General features: G+C 45.0%; 1 protein-coding gene across 1 annotated transcript in view; it reads left to right on the top strand.

The window, feature by feature from the left end:
• Window positions 1–16,799, top strand: part of LOC142563825 (uncharacterized) — a 99,072-nt gene extending 82,273 nt beyond the window's left edge. The window contains exons 22-28 of the mRNA XM_075674510.1: window positions 190–344; window positions 5,047–5,176; window positions 8,001–8,140; window positions 14,187–14,337; window positions 15,103–15,944; window positions 16,129–16,282; window positions 16,510–16,799. Coding sequence (XP_075530625.1) covers window positions 190–344; window positions 5,047–5,176; window positions 8,001–8,140; window positions 14,187–14,337; window positions 15,103–15,944; window positions 16,129–16,282; window positions 16,510–16,729 — 1,792 coding nt within the window. The 3' untranslated portion in view covers window positions 16,730–16,799. The remainder of the gene's footprint in view (window positions 1–189; window positions 345–5,046; window positions 5,177–8,000; window positions 8,141–14,186; window positions 14,338–15,102; window positions 15,945–16,128; window positions 16,283–16,509) is intronic.
• The last annotated feature ends 1,817 nt before the right edge of the window (window positions 16,800–18,616 follow it).

An 18,616-nucleotide genomic window follows, 5' to 3' on the forward strand; every position in this document is an offset into this window, starting at 1 on the left:
AGCAAAGGCTATAATGGGGTAATCGCACGCAAAATCCACTCCAGCGGTGATAAGACTTACACGCTTTGCAAGAACGAGAGCGTAGGGATGCTTTTCTTCCTCGCTGGAACCTATGCTCTGCACCATCACGTGGCCTTTTGTGTACAGCCTGACAGGCCCACTAACATAATGCGTCCTCCTTTGCCTCAGGTGCTACTACGACTACAAGAAGTGCTTTGAGGATGCACGAAAGGAGCTCAAGTGCCACACTACTGACCAAACTAAGGACCCACTCGTCATCACCGTGAACATTCTGTCCGAACTAATGATCAACATCTACAGTGTCAAATGCATTCCGGCAATGAGTATGTTCAGTTTTTATTCTTAGCTTTCTTGAACCTGATACGTGCTGAATGTTCTTCCTCAATTACCGCAGCTTAGCTCACGAGAAGGAGTAAGATGTACCAACCTGCAACAACAGCGTTGCTACCACGGAATACTTGACTTTTTTGCGGGAAAAATCACAACAGACCGACTTCACCACGTTCAGAGCGCATGCGCGTAGTCACCCTGTCTGCGTCATAATGACAGTAGTCCCTGCCGCTTTGCCGCTATAATTGGGTTAAAGGCGACATCGCGAGAAATGCCGAGGACATGCGAACGCAGATTTTTCACGCGATAGCGTGAAGGGCCCTGTGCAAAAATCCGGCGTCGACATCACGCGTCGACCATCGTTTCGGCAAAAATAATTTCGAACCACGCTTACCCAAGCACGCACGCCCTCCATGTAACGCAAGGAAGTTACTTAGCTAATTGAATTTCTCTAGGTAAGATACGTCAGAAAAATCTTAATGTACGGCTTAAACACAACCTGCAGACATGATAGCGTCGGATTGTAATTTGAATATACGAGAAGACATAATTCAGTTACGCGGAAAATAAAAAAAAACACAAACTCATTTTCCAGCGTTTCTACCTTTCATAGAGCGGCCATGGCCTCCAAGATTTGTACGCGCCGGCTCACGCAAATCTCAAAGGCCATAAAGCGGCGCGCCCGGTTCTTTGCAACACCTCCAGATGGCGCTCGCCTCCGCCGCATCGCGGCTCACGCAAGAGGCAGCGTTTCTACCAGAAAGCTCGCCTTCGCGTATAGCGTTAGCCACCAGAGTTCCCCGGTAAACATAACGGTTACATAAGCTGCAGTTGCCGGGAAGCGTGAAAAGCAGTCAGGGATCTTTAAATGCTATTGCGTTCCACTCTTAAAGGCAAAGCTTAAGTGTCCTTCAAATTTTTGCCAGAAAACTTTCGGCATAATTCAGGTGGTGCGTGTACTCCCAACCCCTCATCTACAGAATCTTCTTATTTTTACATCTCCCCCTTTTTATATCGAAAGACATGAGGGCTTGTCGTGGTACAAACACATGCTTCGCACCATACATACTGTAAAAATATTTACTCCCTAAAGGTGTTTTCTTGTCGCACCGGTACAGCCTTGGGAGCACAGACATATCCGACAAAAGAATTTTACAGGGAGAGATATGAAACCCTCCTGTCGGATATTTCTGTGGGCCCAAGGCTGTCAGAACGATTACATAGTTTTCAACTACATTTTTGTCATCGCACGCGTACTTGGAGCTCCGTTGTCGTCCTCTATAAATATTTGTAAGGTCCTAATGGTAAAGGTGTTATCAGTGTGACAAGAAAACACCCTTAGGGGTGTAAACATTTTTGCAGTGATGCATAGTTCCCGTTTAGCCCGCTAAGGATTACTAAAACCAGTATTACTTGCGGCAGTCGTGGCGCAGTAAATGTTGTGAAATCGGTCTGTTCAGAAAGGTGCCTTTATTTACGCCTCCAAATGGTAGCACCAAACTTGAGATTGCGTTACTTCACAGGTACCGCGGCATGAATTTAGTTTTTTTTTTTTGTCTGCAGGAAATGCTCTCGGAAAGATGTCTCGTTGATTTCGTTTTCAAATGTAGTATTCCTTTTTCGTAGTTTGTCCTACAATTTGTCAGACAGTCTGTGACCTCGCCAGCAGGCAACTTTAAGTACAATGAAACCCTTCTTCATTCCGAGGTGCTTATGAAAAGGAATCGACAGTCCCAGCATAAATCAACGGAAATCGTACGGCGCCGACACGCGCAAGCTGTCCAGCTAGTTCCAATGGAAAGTGTTAAATTAAGGTGTCCAAGCGTTGGGGTACACAAACCACCGGGCGTGCAAAGGAACGCAAAGGGCCTACAATGGGCAAAGGTGGTGATGTGGGCTTGTTGGTACATCGTGACTAAATGTGGTTGAGCGCAGGAAAACATGAGGACAAAAGAAAGCGCACCCAGAGAAGGTGCGTCCAATGCACCTTCTTTTGTCCCCGTGTTTCAGTGTGCTGAGCCACTTTAGCCTACAATGGAGCTTGTTTACCCCAATGCTTGGGTACTCTAGTCTAAACCTCTCTTATGTGGCAAACTTACGCTCTGTGTCCGCCTCGCGATAGAACCCGCGCAGCGGCGCAGAGGTGTTGATATCAGAAGATAACAACCTCCGCGTTATCGCACGATATCTGTATAGTGCAGGGCCTCAGATGGGCTGTAGACCAGGTTTACGAGTCCCATCATGCCAACGTGGGCTCACAGGAAATACAGCACCGCGGGCAATTGAAACGCTCACGGTTTAGGGCGAACTATAGCGCATTCTTTAATTTCTTTTCGCCATCTCGTGTATTGTCCATGGGAGTTCGGTTTGGACGCTTAGTGAGAGGTTTATATTATCTTAGTATAGGCATTCAAAATTTAATTCTGTGGTTTACGCGCCAAAATCGTGATACACGGTGCACGGGCATCTTTGCATTTTGCCCCCATCGACATGCGGCCGCCGCTGCCGGGATTTAGTACAGACATCAGCAGCCCTCCATAACTAATGTGGGTGAAGACACACTGTAAAAAAACATTACACCGTTAATGGTGTTTTCTTGTCGCAATGTCAACACCCTTACCGTTAGGGCCTTACAGAAATTTACAGAGGCCGACAACGGAGTTGAAAGACGCAGTTGAAAACTATGTAATCATTCTGACAGCCTTGGGCGCACGAATATATCCGACAAGGGAATTTCACATGGAGAGATATGAAACTATCCAGTCGGATATTTCTGTGTGCCCAAGGCTGTCAGAATGATTACATAGTTTTCAACCACGTCTTTTGTCATCGATCGTCTAATTAGAGCTCCGTTATTGCCTTCTATAAATTTTTCTAAGGCCCTAACGGTAACGTTGTTACGAGTGCGACAAGAAAACACCCTTACGGGTGTGCAATTTTTACAGTGCATGCTCTTGAGGTACTGCTTCTAAGAAATGTTCTGTTTTTTAATATGTCGTTCGAGCTTCATTTGTCCACGACAACATGCTAGTGATGTGAAAGAATTTCAATGCACGGGTGTATCGCGTGCAGTCTTTACATAAGCGACTTTACAGCCTAATGTTACCAGGTGTACAGCGCTGCCTCAAGTTATTCCACAACTTTGAGGTGGATTGTGGGCTTTTTAGGGACACGACTAGGGACGTGAGCACAGCTTATATATATATATATATATATATATATATATATATATATATATATATATATATATATATATATATATATATATATCACTATCGGCGATTTGCGGACCAGTTAGGCAACTATGGGCTCTACAGAGGGCTACAGAACCAGGGGGAAACTCGGATAGTTTATGGACTGTGTAATCTGACGTACGCGGCTGTATGTTCACAAATCCTGCAGTATAACAAACAAAAATGAGAAGAAACACGTCGGAACGAGCATTGACTTCACTAAAGTTTCGGCCGTGGCCTCCATCGCAGCAATAGTGGCGGCTTATATAAAGTGTCACAATGACCTCAGTATGATTGTAAAGAAAAGCAAACACCGTTTATGGCTTGTGAATAAATGACGGAAACACGTATTCAAACAGAACAGGTGAAAAAAAGAAAAACGCGTGGCGACAAATGGACGAAACCACATTAGGGTATCATGAGCCAAAAACGATAGGCAGAAAAACAAAAGGAAAGGCAAAACCCATGCTGCACTAGCACATTCTAAATGAGCAGCATTGAAAATGCGCCAGCAACAGTTTCATTTTTTCGATATACGTATTAGAGTATTTCACAAAATTTGAACTAAGGATTTTAAAAATGTTGTTATCCGCAGCTGGGTGAAACGAACGCCATATGGTTTGCTGTCATGTGGCGCTGCTCCAAATATTTCTATCCCGCTTAATTAGTTAATTAACAGATCAAGTATTGAAAAATTTTGATATTCACTTTAAAGGGACACTAATACGAAACAATAAATCAGTCTAGACTAATGAAGCATTGTTTGAGAACCCTGCAGGCAGTCATTAAAAAGATAGTTTGATTATTAGATGAGAAAATGAAGGTCCAAGTATTAGTATTCGAATTTCACGCCGAAAACCGTGCGCCGGTACGTCAGCGTGACGTCAGGGATTCCAAAGTATGTTTTCGCATTTGGGCCGCGTTGGCTGAATAAAGGTTCCCGAAACTTGCCATGTTTACTATTTGGTTCCTTTAGAAGACAATGTAGTCAATCTGTACCGTTATATATAATTAGTAGGCCCTAGAAGATGCCATCAAAATCCAAGCCGTCACAGCCCCCAGGTGCGGGAACTCATGTAGGCGTCGCGAGCCGTATTTCGTTCTTGCGCTTTTTCTGGCTTACCGAACGTCTTATCGTTGTAAGAGTGGTGTTTTTGGTGTTGTTGAACGATAATTTACTGATGCAGAAGAAATCATTTTTCACTTTAGTGTCCCTTTAAGGCCAAGTGCGTTTCGTTGTGTTGTAGAGGGGATTCAGAAACGACCGATCCAATTTTTTGTGGCAACATACATGCTGCGTGGTAATTATTTTCGCTTTATAATGAAAGCCCGCTTTTGTCAACGTGTCCCTTCCTTCGGCATTGAATTTTCGATATGTGCCAGACTATCTAGAACGAAGCAGCTTTTACCGGGAATTGTTCTATACGGATATGGTAGCGTCCACTTCGTCTTTTTGTTCCAGGTCCCTTAAATTTCGAGGAATGTAATCAAGCATTAGCACTGAAGAAAATCATGATGTGTTGTGTCACGTACTTCTCCCTCTCTGATGAACACACGAAGTCGGTATGGTCTGGAGCAGCGGACACTTGTAGGTAAGTAAAAATGTATGAGGATGACACGATCAGTAAAATGTTACGGTTCTTTATCTGCAATAGGTACTCGTAGAATCAAAGAAAAAAAAAGTTCTTTAGATGTCCTTGAACGAGCACGGAAAAATAATATAACTGGTAGACGTACAAATATATGTTTTTATAGCTTAATATCCGTAGGATATAGCTGAAAAAGAAAGAAATATGTCGCAGTTTGGCCCTAAAGGCGAAGCACCGGTTGCGATAGCAAATTGGTAAAGAGCTGTACGAAGTAAGGATTGTACTCGTAGTTTTATCGGCCGTATAAACTTGTAAACGTTCGCTTACTAACAAAATTATGGTGTCACGCGCACACAAGCAAACATGAACGCATCTCACTCGATCACTGCGGACACTGTCAAAATGCTGGCGTGAGAAAGAGGGGCAGCAGCAGCGAGGGAATCCTTCGTGCTTCCTCTTGCTTCGACGCGAACTAAGCGGCGAGAACACAGCGCACGGCAAGGCCATCAGCCCTCCGCGCACCTAGAGTACCCACCGCAGATCGCTGTCAACATAAGGCCCGCGCGGCCGCACTCGCCATACGCAGCCGCCGCCGGAGCTGAACCCCCTTTTCCTCTCTGTTGTCTTGCGGCCGATGGAAGACGGCGCGCTTTCTCTCTGCCGTCTTCCCTTGCGCGCGCGAGATCGAGCCACTATAGACAGTATTAGTTGGGCGTCCGCAAGCACCCACTTACGCACCGCGCGAAGTCGTGCGTACGTAGCGAAGCGCTCGCGCCCGAAACGGCGATATTTAGCCGGACACGAAAGTTGGGAAGGGGATTGCTTACTTGCACGCGCAGAAGCCGGTAGTGCTTGCACGCGCCGCCATATGCCAGCTCCTGAAACTGTGTAGCCAATATCAGCCGCCACGAAGTTAAACCACAAGCCGGAGTCATATCTTTGGCAAGAGCCATATCGAAAAATACGCTCTCGCGGACACGCGAGAACGTGCGAGAATGTCCCGCAAAGCCCGCAGCGAACACTACGCAGCTTCTGAAAAGCTGCGGGCGCACGCAAGAAACCCTGCGTGCTCCTGCGTACTGCGCATGCTTATTGTCGCCTCCGCAGGTTTCCTGCGTACGCAGAGCTGCTGCGGGCGCCCAACTAAAACTGTCTGTTCCTTTTCTGCTCACCTTTGCACGCTTTCATTCGAAGCCACAGCATACGGCGGGCATATAGCACGCGCCCGCGATGTCATATATACAACTTCGACTTTATACGAAAATCACTGCGACGGTCACGACGACGGCGGAAATGCGCATTACTATCGCAAAAAAAAAATACGAATAGAAGCATCCGAACAGGAACTTGTTGGTTGTTGGCAGCGCCAACAAACGGCACAGGAGCGGACAGTACAGGATATTCATTACCAAAACGTACACGCTGAAAGAAGCCGAAAGACTCACGAAAGCACTACCAAACATTGTGTGTCCCTGCAAAAGGCCTTGAAAACGAAGCAATAGCGAGCTATCATTCAGTCGCGTAGAGTTAATATGTTCATCAATCAGGGCAACTGTGAGCGAGTTGACGCGTGGCGGCTCTTTGCAGCGCATAGCGAAAGCCTCGTGGATTTCACTAGCCCGTGTGTCACGATACCTGCAGCCTGGCGGAAGCCCTTCTTTAACTAACACTTGGCACAATTGACGGCCGAATGGCTGCCTGTTTTCAGCTTCCTGTTATTAGCATGTTAGTGAAGGCAGCCATTAAAACGATGACCTCGTTGTCCGTGACAAAGGCCTGAATTTTTGAGGAGACGATGCGTTTGCCACGCGGATTGTCGCAGGCCATGTCTTAGGGGCAATTTGCGTTCGCTTTCTTGCAAATGGCATCTACATTGTTGCTTGCACTACGCTTCCTACACTTTTCATCGTAGTCTTTCACATTCGAAACTTACGCAGGCTAATTTCCACCATGTTGGACAGAAAGAACTCTGGAAAATCAGCGTACGTTAAGCGTTATATTATCGCTGCTGAGCACCGTGCAACTTGAGGTCATGAACGAACAACGGCGTTCCTCAACGTGGCGTGCTCTATGCGTGCTTTACATATTTTGAATAGTAAGATGCGTTTGGCGTAGGTTCAGCAAGTGTGGTCATGACCTGCGTGCACCGTGAGATCAAGGAACTGTAATTGATGTTTTATATATAAGGGCAGCTCCCTGGTTGTTTCCACTGACCCGTGACATGAGAACTCGTGAAATCACGAGGCTTTTGCTATGCACCGAAATAGGTCACGTGTCAGCTCACTTGCAGCTGCCCAGACTGGAAAATTTCAGTAGCCGAGTGACAACTCACTCTTGCTCCATTTTTCTAAAGGCCTTTTGTAGGCATGCATAATATTTTTCTTTGTTGTTTCTTCGTGGTTGTTGTTGGTGTTCTCGTTCGCAATCTGCCTTTCCTTCCGTTTCCTTTAGCGTATGTGCTGTTGCAGCACAATAAATGCCTGTGTTGATAGTCGGCGCTTTGACGTGTCCCGCTGTTCATGCTGTTTCTCCTTCATGAAAACCGAACAGCCGATTTTAGCCGACTGAAACTTGATCTATGAGCAAATTAGGAGTCGCAGATTTAAGTCATATTGCTTAACATATACCGGAGACTGCCACGGAGAAGTCGTGAACGATCACGAAAGGAGAAGGGGGAAAAGCGTTCTTGTAAGTACTGGGTCTTCATAGTATAACTCTCGGACTGCGAACTGGCTATATAGGCGCAACTTTCAGTCCGTTCCCACAGCAATTTGGCTTCGTTATGTACTGGCTGACTTTTACAAATACATTCTTTACTTGCGCTCAGCTATGCGCAGGACGTGCAGAGGTGTATTGCCATTGCTGAACACAAGACCAAATGCGTCAACCACAAGATCTTTGCCCATGCTCGGGAGTTCGTCAAGCACGCAACGAGCGACAAGCATCATAAATGTCGACTGAACATTTGTGAGTATGCACACTAACAGCAAAATCGCGATGAGGATGTAACCGTGTTTATATGGTGCTCTACGCCCGTCATAATTATTTATTTATTTATTTATACAATACTGCGGACAAGAAGTCCAAGCAGGGTGAGCAAAAAACAAAGATGATATACAGAGAAGAACAAGATGAAACAAGTGTGCAACGCGTTTTTCACACAAATTGTTTGGTCGTAAGGTAGACGATTAAGAAAAATTTTAACTTGATTACAATACAACAACTATAATATAATACACGAAATAACAAGATTATTTACACAAATTATATACAGCTCACGGGCGCTGGGGGTATGCTTCAGTTAGTTTATTCCAGTCATTTATTCTTTGTGGAAAAATAGAGTACCGAAAAGTGTCAGTCCTTGCGAAAATAGGTGTTAGAGAACGAGGGGAGTGGTGTCGAGTGGTTATGCTTATCAAGGGGGATACGTATTTTGCGGTGTCTAAGGCTATCCTGTGATTAATTAAGTTTGAAAGAAACTCTAGTCGACTTTTCTTTCTTCGAATTTGTAATAGTTCAATGCCGTTATCAGTTAGTAATGCAGTGGGGGAGTCAGTAGCCTTAAATTTACTGTAAATAAATCGTACTGCTTTTCTTTGAATTCTTTCTAGGTTCTTAATGTTAATTTTCGTGTAATGGTCCCAAAATATGGAAGCATACTCAAGTTTTGGCCTAATTAAGGAAAAGTAAGAGAGTAGTTTAACACTCGGAGGAGCAGTCTTGAGTTTGTGGCGCAGAAGGCATAGTTTCCGGAAAGCGGCAGAGCAGATGGTACTTATGTGCAAGTTCCATGATAAGTCACTCGTTAATGTTAAGCCTAAATATTTATAGCATGTTACTTTCAGTAAAGGTGCTGCAGCTAAATTGTAAGTGTAGTCTAAGGGTACTTTTTTGCGCGTTATGGGGAGATAGACACACTTAGTTGCATTAAGAAGCATTTCCCATTGCTCACACCAATTCAACACATTATCTAAGTTAGAGTTAAAATCATATTGGTCAGTAATGCAGGTAACTTCTCTAAACAAAACACAGTCATCAGCAAATAGACGAATCTGAACTGGGGTGTTAACGACATTGACAATATCATTAATATATAGTAAAAAGAAGTAGAGGGCCAAGTACGCTCCCCTGCGGAATGCCAGAAGTTACCGGAATCACAGCACCAGAATTACCGCGATCACAGGCCTTGTTAAGCCCAGGGCAGCGCATGGAATGTTTTATTTATTTATTTATTTATTTATTTATTTATTTATTTATTTATTTATTTATTTATTTATTTATACATACTGCAGCCCGTTAGGGCTATGGCAGGAGTGCGTGTAGTAAAACTAATTACGATATGCAGAAACAGGAACATAGAAACAGAAAAATGTAAAGGAACTATACATCAGCAATAGCATTTAAAATTGAGAAGTGGGTAACAGACGAACTTCGGCAGGTAACAAATTACACTGTTAAATCATTCGGCGAGAAAAACGGTATTTGAAAGTGTTAGTGCGTGTATCGAGTGGTCTAATATTAGAGGCACGATAAGCTCTAGTTGAAGTCGGGCAAGCAGGCGTTAAAAGGGAGGCATCTGATAGGTGACAAAGAGAGTTCTTATAATAGAAAATCTTCAGAGATTCTATGTGCTGCCGCCTAGAAAGAAACTGGAGGTTTAACACAGCAAGAGAAGCTGACGGTGAAAAGTCTCGGTGGAAGCGACGGTAAACAAAACTAAGAACCTTCCTCTGGACCGATTCAATACAATTAATTTCGCATTGTTCATATGGGTTCCATACGGAGAAAGCATATTCTAAAATTGGGCGAATCAGTCTTTTGTATGCTACTAATTTAGTGTCCCTCGGAGTAGCAAAGTCCGGCGGATGTAACCAAGTTTTTTTAACGCTTTACTACAAATGTAATCTATATGTTTGGATCAAGGCAAGGTGGGTGTAAAAATGACGCCTAAATATTTGTATTGAAAAACTCTTGTTAGTGATACACCGTTGCAAATGTAATCAAAACATACGCGCATGTGTCTATTAGTAAAAGATATTATAACAGTTCTATCAAAATGGATGCTCAATTTCCGGGTAGCACACTAGTTACAAAATGAAACAAAGGCATCCTTAAGGCGCTGATGATCAGCGAATGAGTCAACTGGTCTGTACATAACACAATCATCTGCATAAAGGCGTAAAGGCGTGTTTTTGAAGTAACATGGTCTGGAAGGTCGTTAATAAGCAATAAGAATAGTAGAGGGCCAAGTAGAGATTCCTGTGGGACCGCTGATGTGACGTCGACTGCAGACGAATCAGCAGAATCATAGCATACGAATCGGAAATGCAAAGAAAGTAAAGCGGAAATCCAAGACACCAACTGGGGGTTATTCAGAATATTACAGAGTTTCAAAAGCAGTTTAGAGTGTAGTACAGTGTCGAAAGCTTTGCCAAAGTCAATGAAAATGGTGTCAATCTGATTACCTAAGTCGATGTAATGAGAAAGGTCATGAGTGAACTCCCTAAGTTGGGTTACAGTACTAAAACCGCGCCTGAAGCCGTGCTGAAAGCTGTTCAATAAGTTATTATTTTCAAGGAACATTATTATATGCTTATAGGTTATGTGTTCCAGTATTTTACATGAGGTTGGAGTTAAAGAAATATGTATATAGCTGTCTACGTACATAGGAGCTGTCTGTCACCAGAGTTACTTTAGATTTACCAGAGTACTTTAGCTCTTTTCCAGGAAGAAGGCACAACACCACTATTAAGGGACTTCTGACATATAATCAACAGATATTTAGATGCCCATAGCGAGAACTGTACTAAAAAGGAATTCGAAATTCCATCAGGGCGGGCTGGTTTTTTTAGTGTCTAAGTTCAGTACCAAATTCAAAACACCTTTTTTGCTAATGTTGATATCATCAATTGCATAAGAATCGTTAGTTGTAAGTGTTGAAAGACTGGAATCATCCGAGGCGAACACTGACTTAAAGTATGTATTACACGCTTCTGAAATCTCTACTGGATTGTTAACAACACTGTCGTTGATATTAAAGGATGTGGAAGAAGATGCTTGGGGAAGGATGGCACGTAGAAATGAAACCAATCACGCATATTTAATTCGATCTTGTCTATCCAGTTAAGGCAAAAGGGCGCACTGCGGTGTCATATAAAGTTTTCGTCGACCCGACCAGGAAAACGTGCTGCCAAAGAAATTAAAAGGAAGCGAGCAGACCAAAGCACCGTGCGTTGGGTGCATGTTAAGGAACCTCAAGTGGACAAAATTAATCAGGAGTCTCCCACAATGGCGTGCCTCATAATCAGAAATCGGCACGTAAAACCCCAGAATCTATTTTTTCTAATGTTTTAGAAAGACGGGGAGAATAAGGCTAATAGATAAAACTCGGCTGCCTGCATAACTTTCAATGGACCGAAGCGCACAGCCCACGGAACTTGATGCTTCCTTATTTCCGCACTATGGATTCCAACGTTTGCCATTAGCACAGTCTGCAGTGCCTGCATTTATGACCTATAAGCAGTAATTGGCATCAAGCCTTCTTCGCCGTACGGACAACACCCTACACAAGTAGTGATTAGGGTATGCAATATCTGTGGTTATTGCGCGCGGTCAAATGCTATAATGAACCGCCATGACTGCCATGTTATTGTTCTTCACGTAAATAAACCGATTGAGTAGGAACTGAACGATACGTACTCCTAATTCCTTCTGCCACCTTTGCCACCGTAATTTCTTTCCCACCTGCAGCAAGTTGTTTTTTGCATCCACTTTCATTTCCATTAATTTATGGTTTCTTTATTTCATTTATTAAGCACAAGTAATTTCCCCTATGTTGTCCTTGGTGTCAGTGTTTGTTGGCTTCTTATGATACGACTGATGAAAATAGGGCCCCTCGGGTAACCCCTTTCTTCCCCTTCTGCCACCTTGTAATACAACCAATTATGTTCTGTAACAAAAGTTCTACGAGAATATATTATTCCTAAAGTGCAATATTAAATAGGTTAATTGGTTATTTACGGATCAGATATACTTTTTAAATATTAGATAGATTAGTGAAAGGAGAAGTGACGTCCACCCGAATATCACACGAGACGAAGTAAAGGCTGCAGGTTACATTAAATGTAGATGATTCTAGTGTGTGCCAACCTTTGTTGATACACCTCAACCTTGCAAATTCCTACAGAACTTGTAATATCACAGTTTCTTCGCTCACAGTTTTTGATAAGGTGCCCTCACGCAGAGAGTTTCTGCCCTTCCGGTTAGACAGAGCTCTGACTACGTCATGTCTCGAGTTAGACTCCAAGTTCACGACAAAACTGTTGTCTGTAAAGCTTCCTTTGTGAGGTGTCACTCAACAGAACCTTTATTTTAGGAGTCTTGTTTTCGTCAGAGCGATAGCTACTTTCATATGTAAATGTGGCAGAAAATAGTTAATACAGCTTGGTAGAGTTTATGCCACTAAGCGTATAGTAGAGAGTAAAGTTAGGGCTGGTTAAAAAGGGCGGGCATGAGAGGATGCGGGTCGCTGAACCTTAGGCTTCTCTCGCTTTCGATAACTGGAAGGTTCTGCGCGCCCTCATTACCACCACTGTGCTCCGTCTCGCGGATTGTGTGTATTGCAGCGAAATCAAGAGCTCGTGTCAGTGATTGAATAACGAGGGCGCGTTCCAGAAAAGGAAGGCCCGCCCATCGAGCGCTAATGATCCTTTTGTGACGGTTTAATTCAGTCAACGTCATACGGAGGGCGATCAAAGGCGGACACAGGAGAAGCCCTTCTCGATTTCTTTTCGTTTTGGCTAACGTGACCCGTAGCTCTGCACTGCACTGCGTTGGTGAGATAGTGTAACACGTACTTTCCAACATTTCAGTTCCCGTTAACCAGCCCTCACCTTGCTCTCTATTTGTTCTCGGCCGCGGAGGACAGCAGGAACACACACGCACGTGCACATGAACGCAAGCAGAGGGACAGAGATTAATAAGTTGCTGTGAAAAGACACCACGTATTTTCCTTCGGGCTTACTGCGGATGGACATATCAAGTCGCACAAACGCAAAAATTCGTGTTCTGTAGTGGCGCGACGGGCGAGTACGCATTGTACAATGAAAAAGCACATCTTTTAGTTAAAACATACAAATTCATTCGACACTTCTCACCGTAAGAGGCCTATAGCGAAGGAGGAGAACGCTCGCATGTTTCAGCTACTGCGGGCCTAAGTTTATAAGCCGAAGGCCGAAAATAGCGCAAGTTCAATACTGTGGTCGTCTCAGTGTAGTTTTGCGTAATATACAGAACTGTGACGAAACGCCAATGAATGTTTGCACACGGAGTGTGTCCGCATGGTCCTCGGAAAGAATGTTCTGAACTGGTTGGCCAAATTTCGAAAACGCAGCGGACCAAATGTGTATTGTAGAAATACGACGACTGATTTTAAACGTCAAATTCTTAATATATTAATTCTTAATAACAATAAGTTATCAAGAATACAGGGAAGCGAGGGGTCGGGATTTTGTGACAACCATACTTAGGCCGACAGACAAAGAAGCCCAGAAAAGCACATGGGAAATTAACTGTTCATTTTATTGAAACGTTCAAAACATAAAGAAAAGGGATATGGAAGTTGACGAATAGACGACTTGATGGCCTATGGTCTGGTAAGATGTGGGTAGCCAAACCCACATCATCCATACTACGCATGCAATGTTCTTTAGCTTCTGAGCTATAGCAGCGACTGTCTCCCCCTCCACTTTCTTGTGCTATAGTTGTGCATGTGTACTAAATCTAGCCCTGGGAGTGCTAGCCAGTGCCATTCATGAAATAAATGTTTCTCTCTCTCTCTCTCACGGCCGCGGCCATGGCGGCGGACGTGAAACATATCCCTTCCTCCGTAGGTGTCACGTAGAAAATGAACTTTACGAGCATACGACCGGCAAATAAAACCTTCTGCGTAACCTCATGAAATGAAGACAGCCATTTAGTTCGTATTGTGAGAAGCTATTGTTTTATTTTTCAGCCTCCATGAGCATCCAAGCGCTCGGCCCTCACATGAAGACCAAGTGTCGGCACACAGCCGTGATGAAACGAGCCCTCACCTGTGCCCTTCAGTTCCAGAATACCCTCGACGGCTACGTTAAAAACGAGCCGCCCAAGTCACTTGCTTGCGGGTAGGCGCCTTACAGAAATCTCTCGCGTTTTGCTTCTTACAGACAGGGGTGGGATCATAGAAACAATACATACTGTTTAAAGGGCACCCATTGCTCATACATAAGCGTTTCAAGAAGCATTAACAAAAGTGGTAATTTGGGGAATCGGTGGACGTTCATGTGTTCAAAGCGCAGCACTAACGCAGGCAAGGACAAAAAAGAAACAAGCAATGACACAAATGCTGATCCTCTAGCTACATTCGGGTAGCTGCGCCTTCTCTTTCGTGAAACTTTAATTGTATTCGAATGCTTAGCGCTGCAGTTAACGTAAGCTGAACGCTAGTTCCTCCACTTTTCGTTTCATCGTTGCCTCCATTCGTGCTGTGATGGTTGGCACGATGCTGCGTGTTTCCACGACGTGGCGGCCGCATTTACATGTGAACGGAATGCAAAGCCAATTCTGTAACTTCGATTTAGATTCGCCTGAAAACTCGAGGTAACTAACGTTGATATGTAGCGCTCAATTATACGGTATCCCTTGTATACCATGGGAATAGCAGGTCGACGTGTATTTTTAAATTCGTAACTTTACTTACTTGCCGAACCATAGCGAGTGGCCACTGGCCAGTACTAAGCACTAACAGTTGTGCAAAGGAAAAGCCTTGTAGCCTCAATTGCTTTCTGTGTACGTAATAATTTAGCGCGGTTATATAGCGGTTTCGTTTGGCTCAGTGCGCGTATATTCATTTATATAATGTAATTTCCGTTACTTTTGCTCGTTTTCAGATACGTCACACGACTACAGGAGTGTCTGACGTCCTCATTTGAAGGCACCGACTGCGTCGGGGAGTCGAGCGTCAACGCCCAACTCAGGGGCTACAAGCGCATACTGCAGGATGCGTACAACCTAAACTGCGAGGAATCTGGTCACAGTGGCCCAAACAGAGGAGAGCAAGTGCGGAAGAGAGGCGAGGCCAGGATGTCGAGAAACAAGGTGGCTTCCCCCAGAATCGGCAAGCACTTGAAGCAGAACGTGCTAAGACGCTACCTGAACCGAAACACGCACATGTCCAAGCAGACCGGCGGTCGAGGAAGCTACGACGAAGACGACGATTACGAGCTCATTTCGAAAAGGCAGAAACCAGTGTTCATGAGCCCAGCTGGCAAGTTGATGGAAGAACCAGACGGCTTCCGTGACGACGACAGCTATGAATTGCTGCGGTCTGACGGCTACCAGTACCATGACTTGAACAGGAAGAACCAGCGGGAGCTAGAGGACTACGAAGATTTCGCGGACCTAGAGCCAGACATTAGGCCGCGCACAGGCCGCCGGCGTCATCGCCGGCACAGGAAACTGCGCGCCAGGGATGGCAAGGCCAGGAAACTTGTGGCCGACCCACTCCTGGTGGGCAAGACGAGGCATGCTAAGCGCGACAAGCGACGAAAGCTTGCCTATGAGGACGAGTACTTCTTTGACAACGAGCCTGACGACGAGTCTGTGATATCGGGCCTCCCCGACAACATGGCTATGTTCCAACACATCAAGCACAGGCCTGAGCTGAACGTGGAACGACTGCTTAACAGAAACGCCAGCGCCAACTCCTCCGTGGTGGCCAACATGGCTGGTCGTAAGTGTTTCTCTTTCACCTAGTAGATACACAAAAGGGGCGAGATGACTGACCAAATAGCACTCGCAGGGGGCTAAATCGATCTATTTCTTGATTCCTGGCGAGTCATAATCGTTGTCCCAGTTGCGCGAATGCTCCCAGTCATCAATGTCACTTTTGTCTATTACTTTTTATTTATTCGCAGAAAAAGAATCAGCCTGCAACAGTGCTGATCTGCAAAGTGAGGTGAACAAGTGCAATGTCACATTAACAAAGCTGGTGTCCTTGTGGCCTCAGTCTTTGACAAAGCAGAACGACCTAATCTCAAGCAAACAAGCGTACGACGCAACCATCTGCAGGTAAGTGATTCGTCATTTTTGATTATTTTACGTTTAAAATAACGGATTGCTAGTAATGGGTCTTGGAGCTGCAAGCGCGACGAAAGCGCATTTTTTTATGTTCTCATCGCGCAACGAATACCACACGGTCTTGGAAATAGAATTCGTAGGTTGCGGTATATAGCTGGTATCCAGACACTTCGTAATGACGCTACCGCCGTCTTAATTCATTACGCTGATCTTTTCAGTGACGTGAGAAGCTACAACGCCTGCCTGACGTTTGCCATGCAAGCGACTGGGTGCGGCGAACATCTTCCCACGCTCAAGGCAATCATAAAAGAGCAACAGCACCGGTTCGGTCTCGGCTTTTGCACGGCCGGAAACCAGAGCAGCCATCCCTTAGTACTACTTGTGTTATTCCTCACATTCTTGACGTTGCTCCACAAAAGCCGGCAACTGCACTTGTAGAATAAAGTTGTAACCTAACCATGGTCGTGTATTACCAGCTTCCGCTTGAATTACTATATATCCACGCCAGACTGCATTCCGACATAGAAGTGAATTGAAATGAAAGTGTGAGGTTGTACTTGGCTATGAGATGTGGCGAATAAATGCACCTTGGAAATAAACTTTGCAACGGGTCTCAAAACACCACAATTTAGCCCCAAAATGTGAAACTATCCGCCGCTCTGTGGATATGGCGCCCGGCAGCTAAGGGCAGTCACTGGCTCATTTTATGGCCGCTTATCTATACGGCATCTTCAGGGAAAGGACGTAGCCATAAGGACGACGTAGGCATAAGCCTACGACGGAACAATATGCAGGTAAGTGGTTGGTCACAAACGAAAGACGAGCGCCGGACTGGGCCAGATTAAGTCGCCATGCTAATCCCAAAAGCAGCTTATATAGGGGGGTATGGTGAACAATCGGGTAGTTACGCGTGCGGCTAGGGAATCGTAATCGCACCATAGGAAGAGGAGAAAGCCACAGCAGCCTTACGCGACCTACCATGATTGCAATCAAATTTACTGCGGAGCTCTTTACCTGTGGATACCCCTCCCCGCTTCCTTAACTGTCACACAGTTTCACAACTTGCTACCCGACCACTCACGTTTCTCCTACACTTTCCTTGGTACTGCTAGCTGCAGGCAGAACATTACGTTTCCTCAAATTGCCTAGCGACTTAAAATTCAGGACCCGTTCCACCCTGTGAAGGTGGTTGGACAGCGAAGTTATGGGGGGACCACCACCTACGATATGGCGCTGAGACAGGCAGTAAACTTTGGCAAACGTTTTATTATGCAACAATCGTCACCACTGCTTTGTGGTCACTATGAATTTTCGGTTTTACGCGCAGAAACGCTCTTTGCCAACGTAAGATCAATACACGTTCCATGTGTGGTGGGCTGGCTGAGTGGCATCGGTGAAGCACATCAAGGCAAACTCCTCGGTGACGAAGTGGACAAACCACCTGTTTTGTGGCTTGGCCAACGGCATAACGAGCAAAAACTCCTCAAAAATGCTCGCATTGACGTCCGATTTGTCAGGCAGGTTTGTGTAAACAAAGTCGATTAAAGGAACTGAAAATAAGATTGGGCACATTTTGGACTCAGTGGGAATCGAACCCGGGCGTCTCGGATGCGAGACGAGCACGCTTCCCCGACGCCACGGTGGCTCCACAGTTTTTGTTTGCTCAGGGAGCCATTGCTGATGATGGTAGTTCGAACGCTTCTGTCCGCGGACACGATTCTACGTTGGGAGGTAGCGGTAAACAGCTTCGCTGTATAACTGCGCCAGCATGCCTTCATTTTCTTCTTCTTTTATGCATGCTTAATTTTTTTTTATCGGTTATATTATCCCTCTCCCATAATAATCGTGGCTATTGCCGCCCACTTGCTCTTATTCTGCGTTCGGTACTTTCTTCTTAGGAGCTCTGTGTCACGCTGATACGCACCTGCCGTTCGTCGTGCTTTGAAAGATCCGGTAGAGCAGTTTGACCAGAGATGCCCTTGCGCCATTAAAGCCCATCAATCATCTGATAGAGCAGCGTTAAGCAAAGGAAATGCACGCTAGGTGACGATAACTGTCATTTTTGTTCGAGTGCGCACCCCCACTCGAATCCTATAAATTTCAACCTTATGCTGCTTTACACGGCGGCGGGCTGGGCCGCACCGCCTGAGCACCTTCTGCAGACTCCGTGGCTGCTTCTGGTGCGCCACAATCGCCACACCTTCCTCCCTTGCTATATCAGCGGCAGCAGGCTAGGGGTTAGTATTGAAACATGAATGCTTGTAGTTAGTTTGCTTAGACTACTACAACTACAAATACTACTACTACTACTACTACCACTACTAC

Source organism: Dermacentor variabilis, chromosome 1 (assembly GCF_050947875.1).
Source record: "Dermacentor variabilis isolate Ectoservices chromosome 1, ASM5094787v1, whole genome shotgun sequence".
Classification (NCBI taxonomy): Eukaryota; Metazoa; Arthropoda; class Arachnida; order Ixodida; family Ixodidae; genus Dermacentor; species Dermacentor variabilis.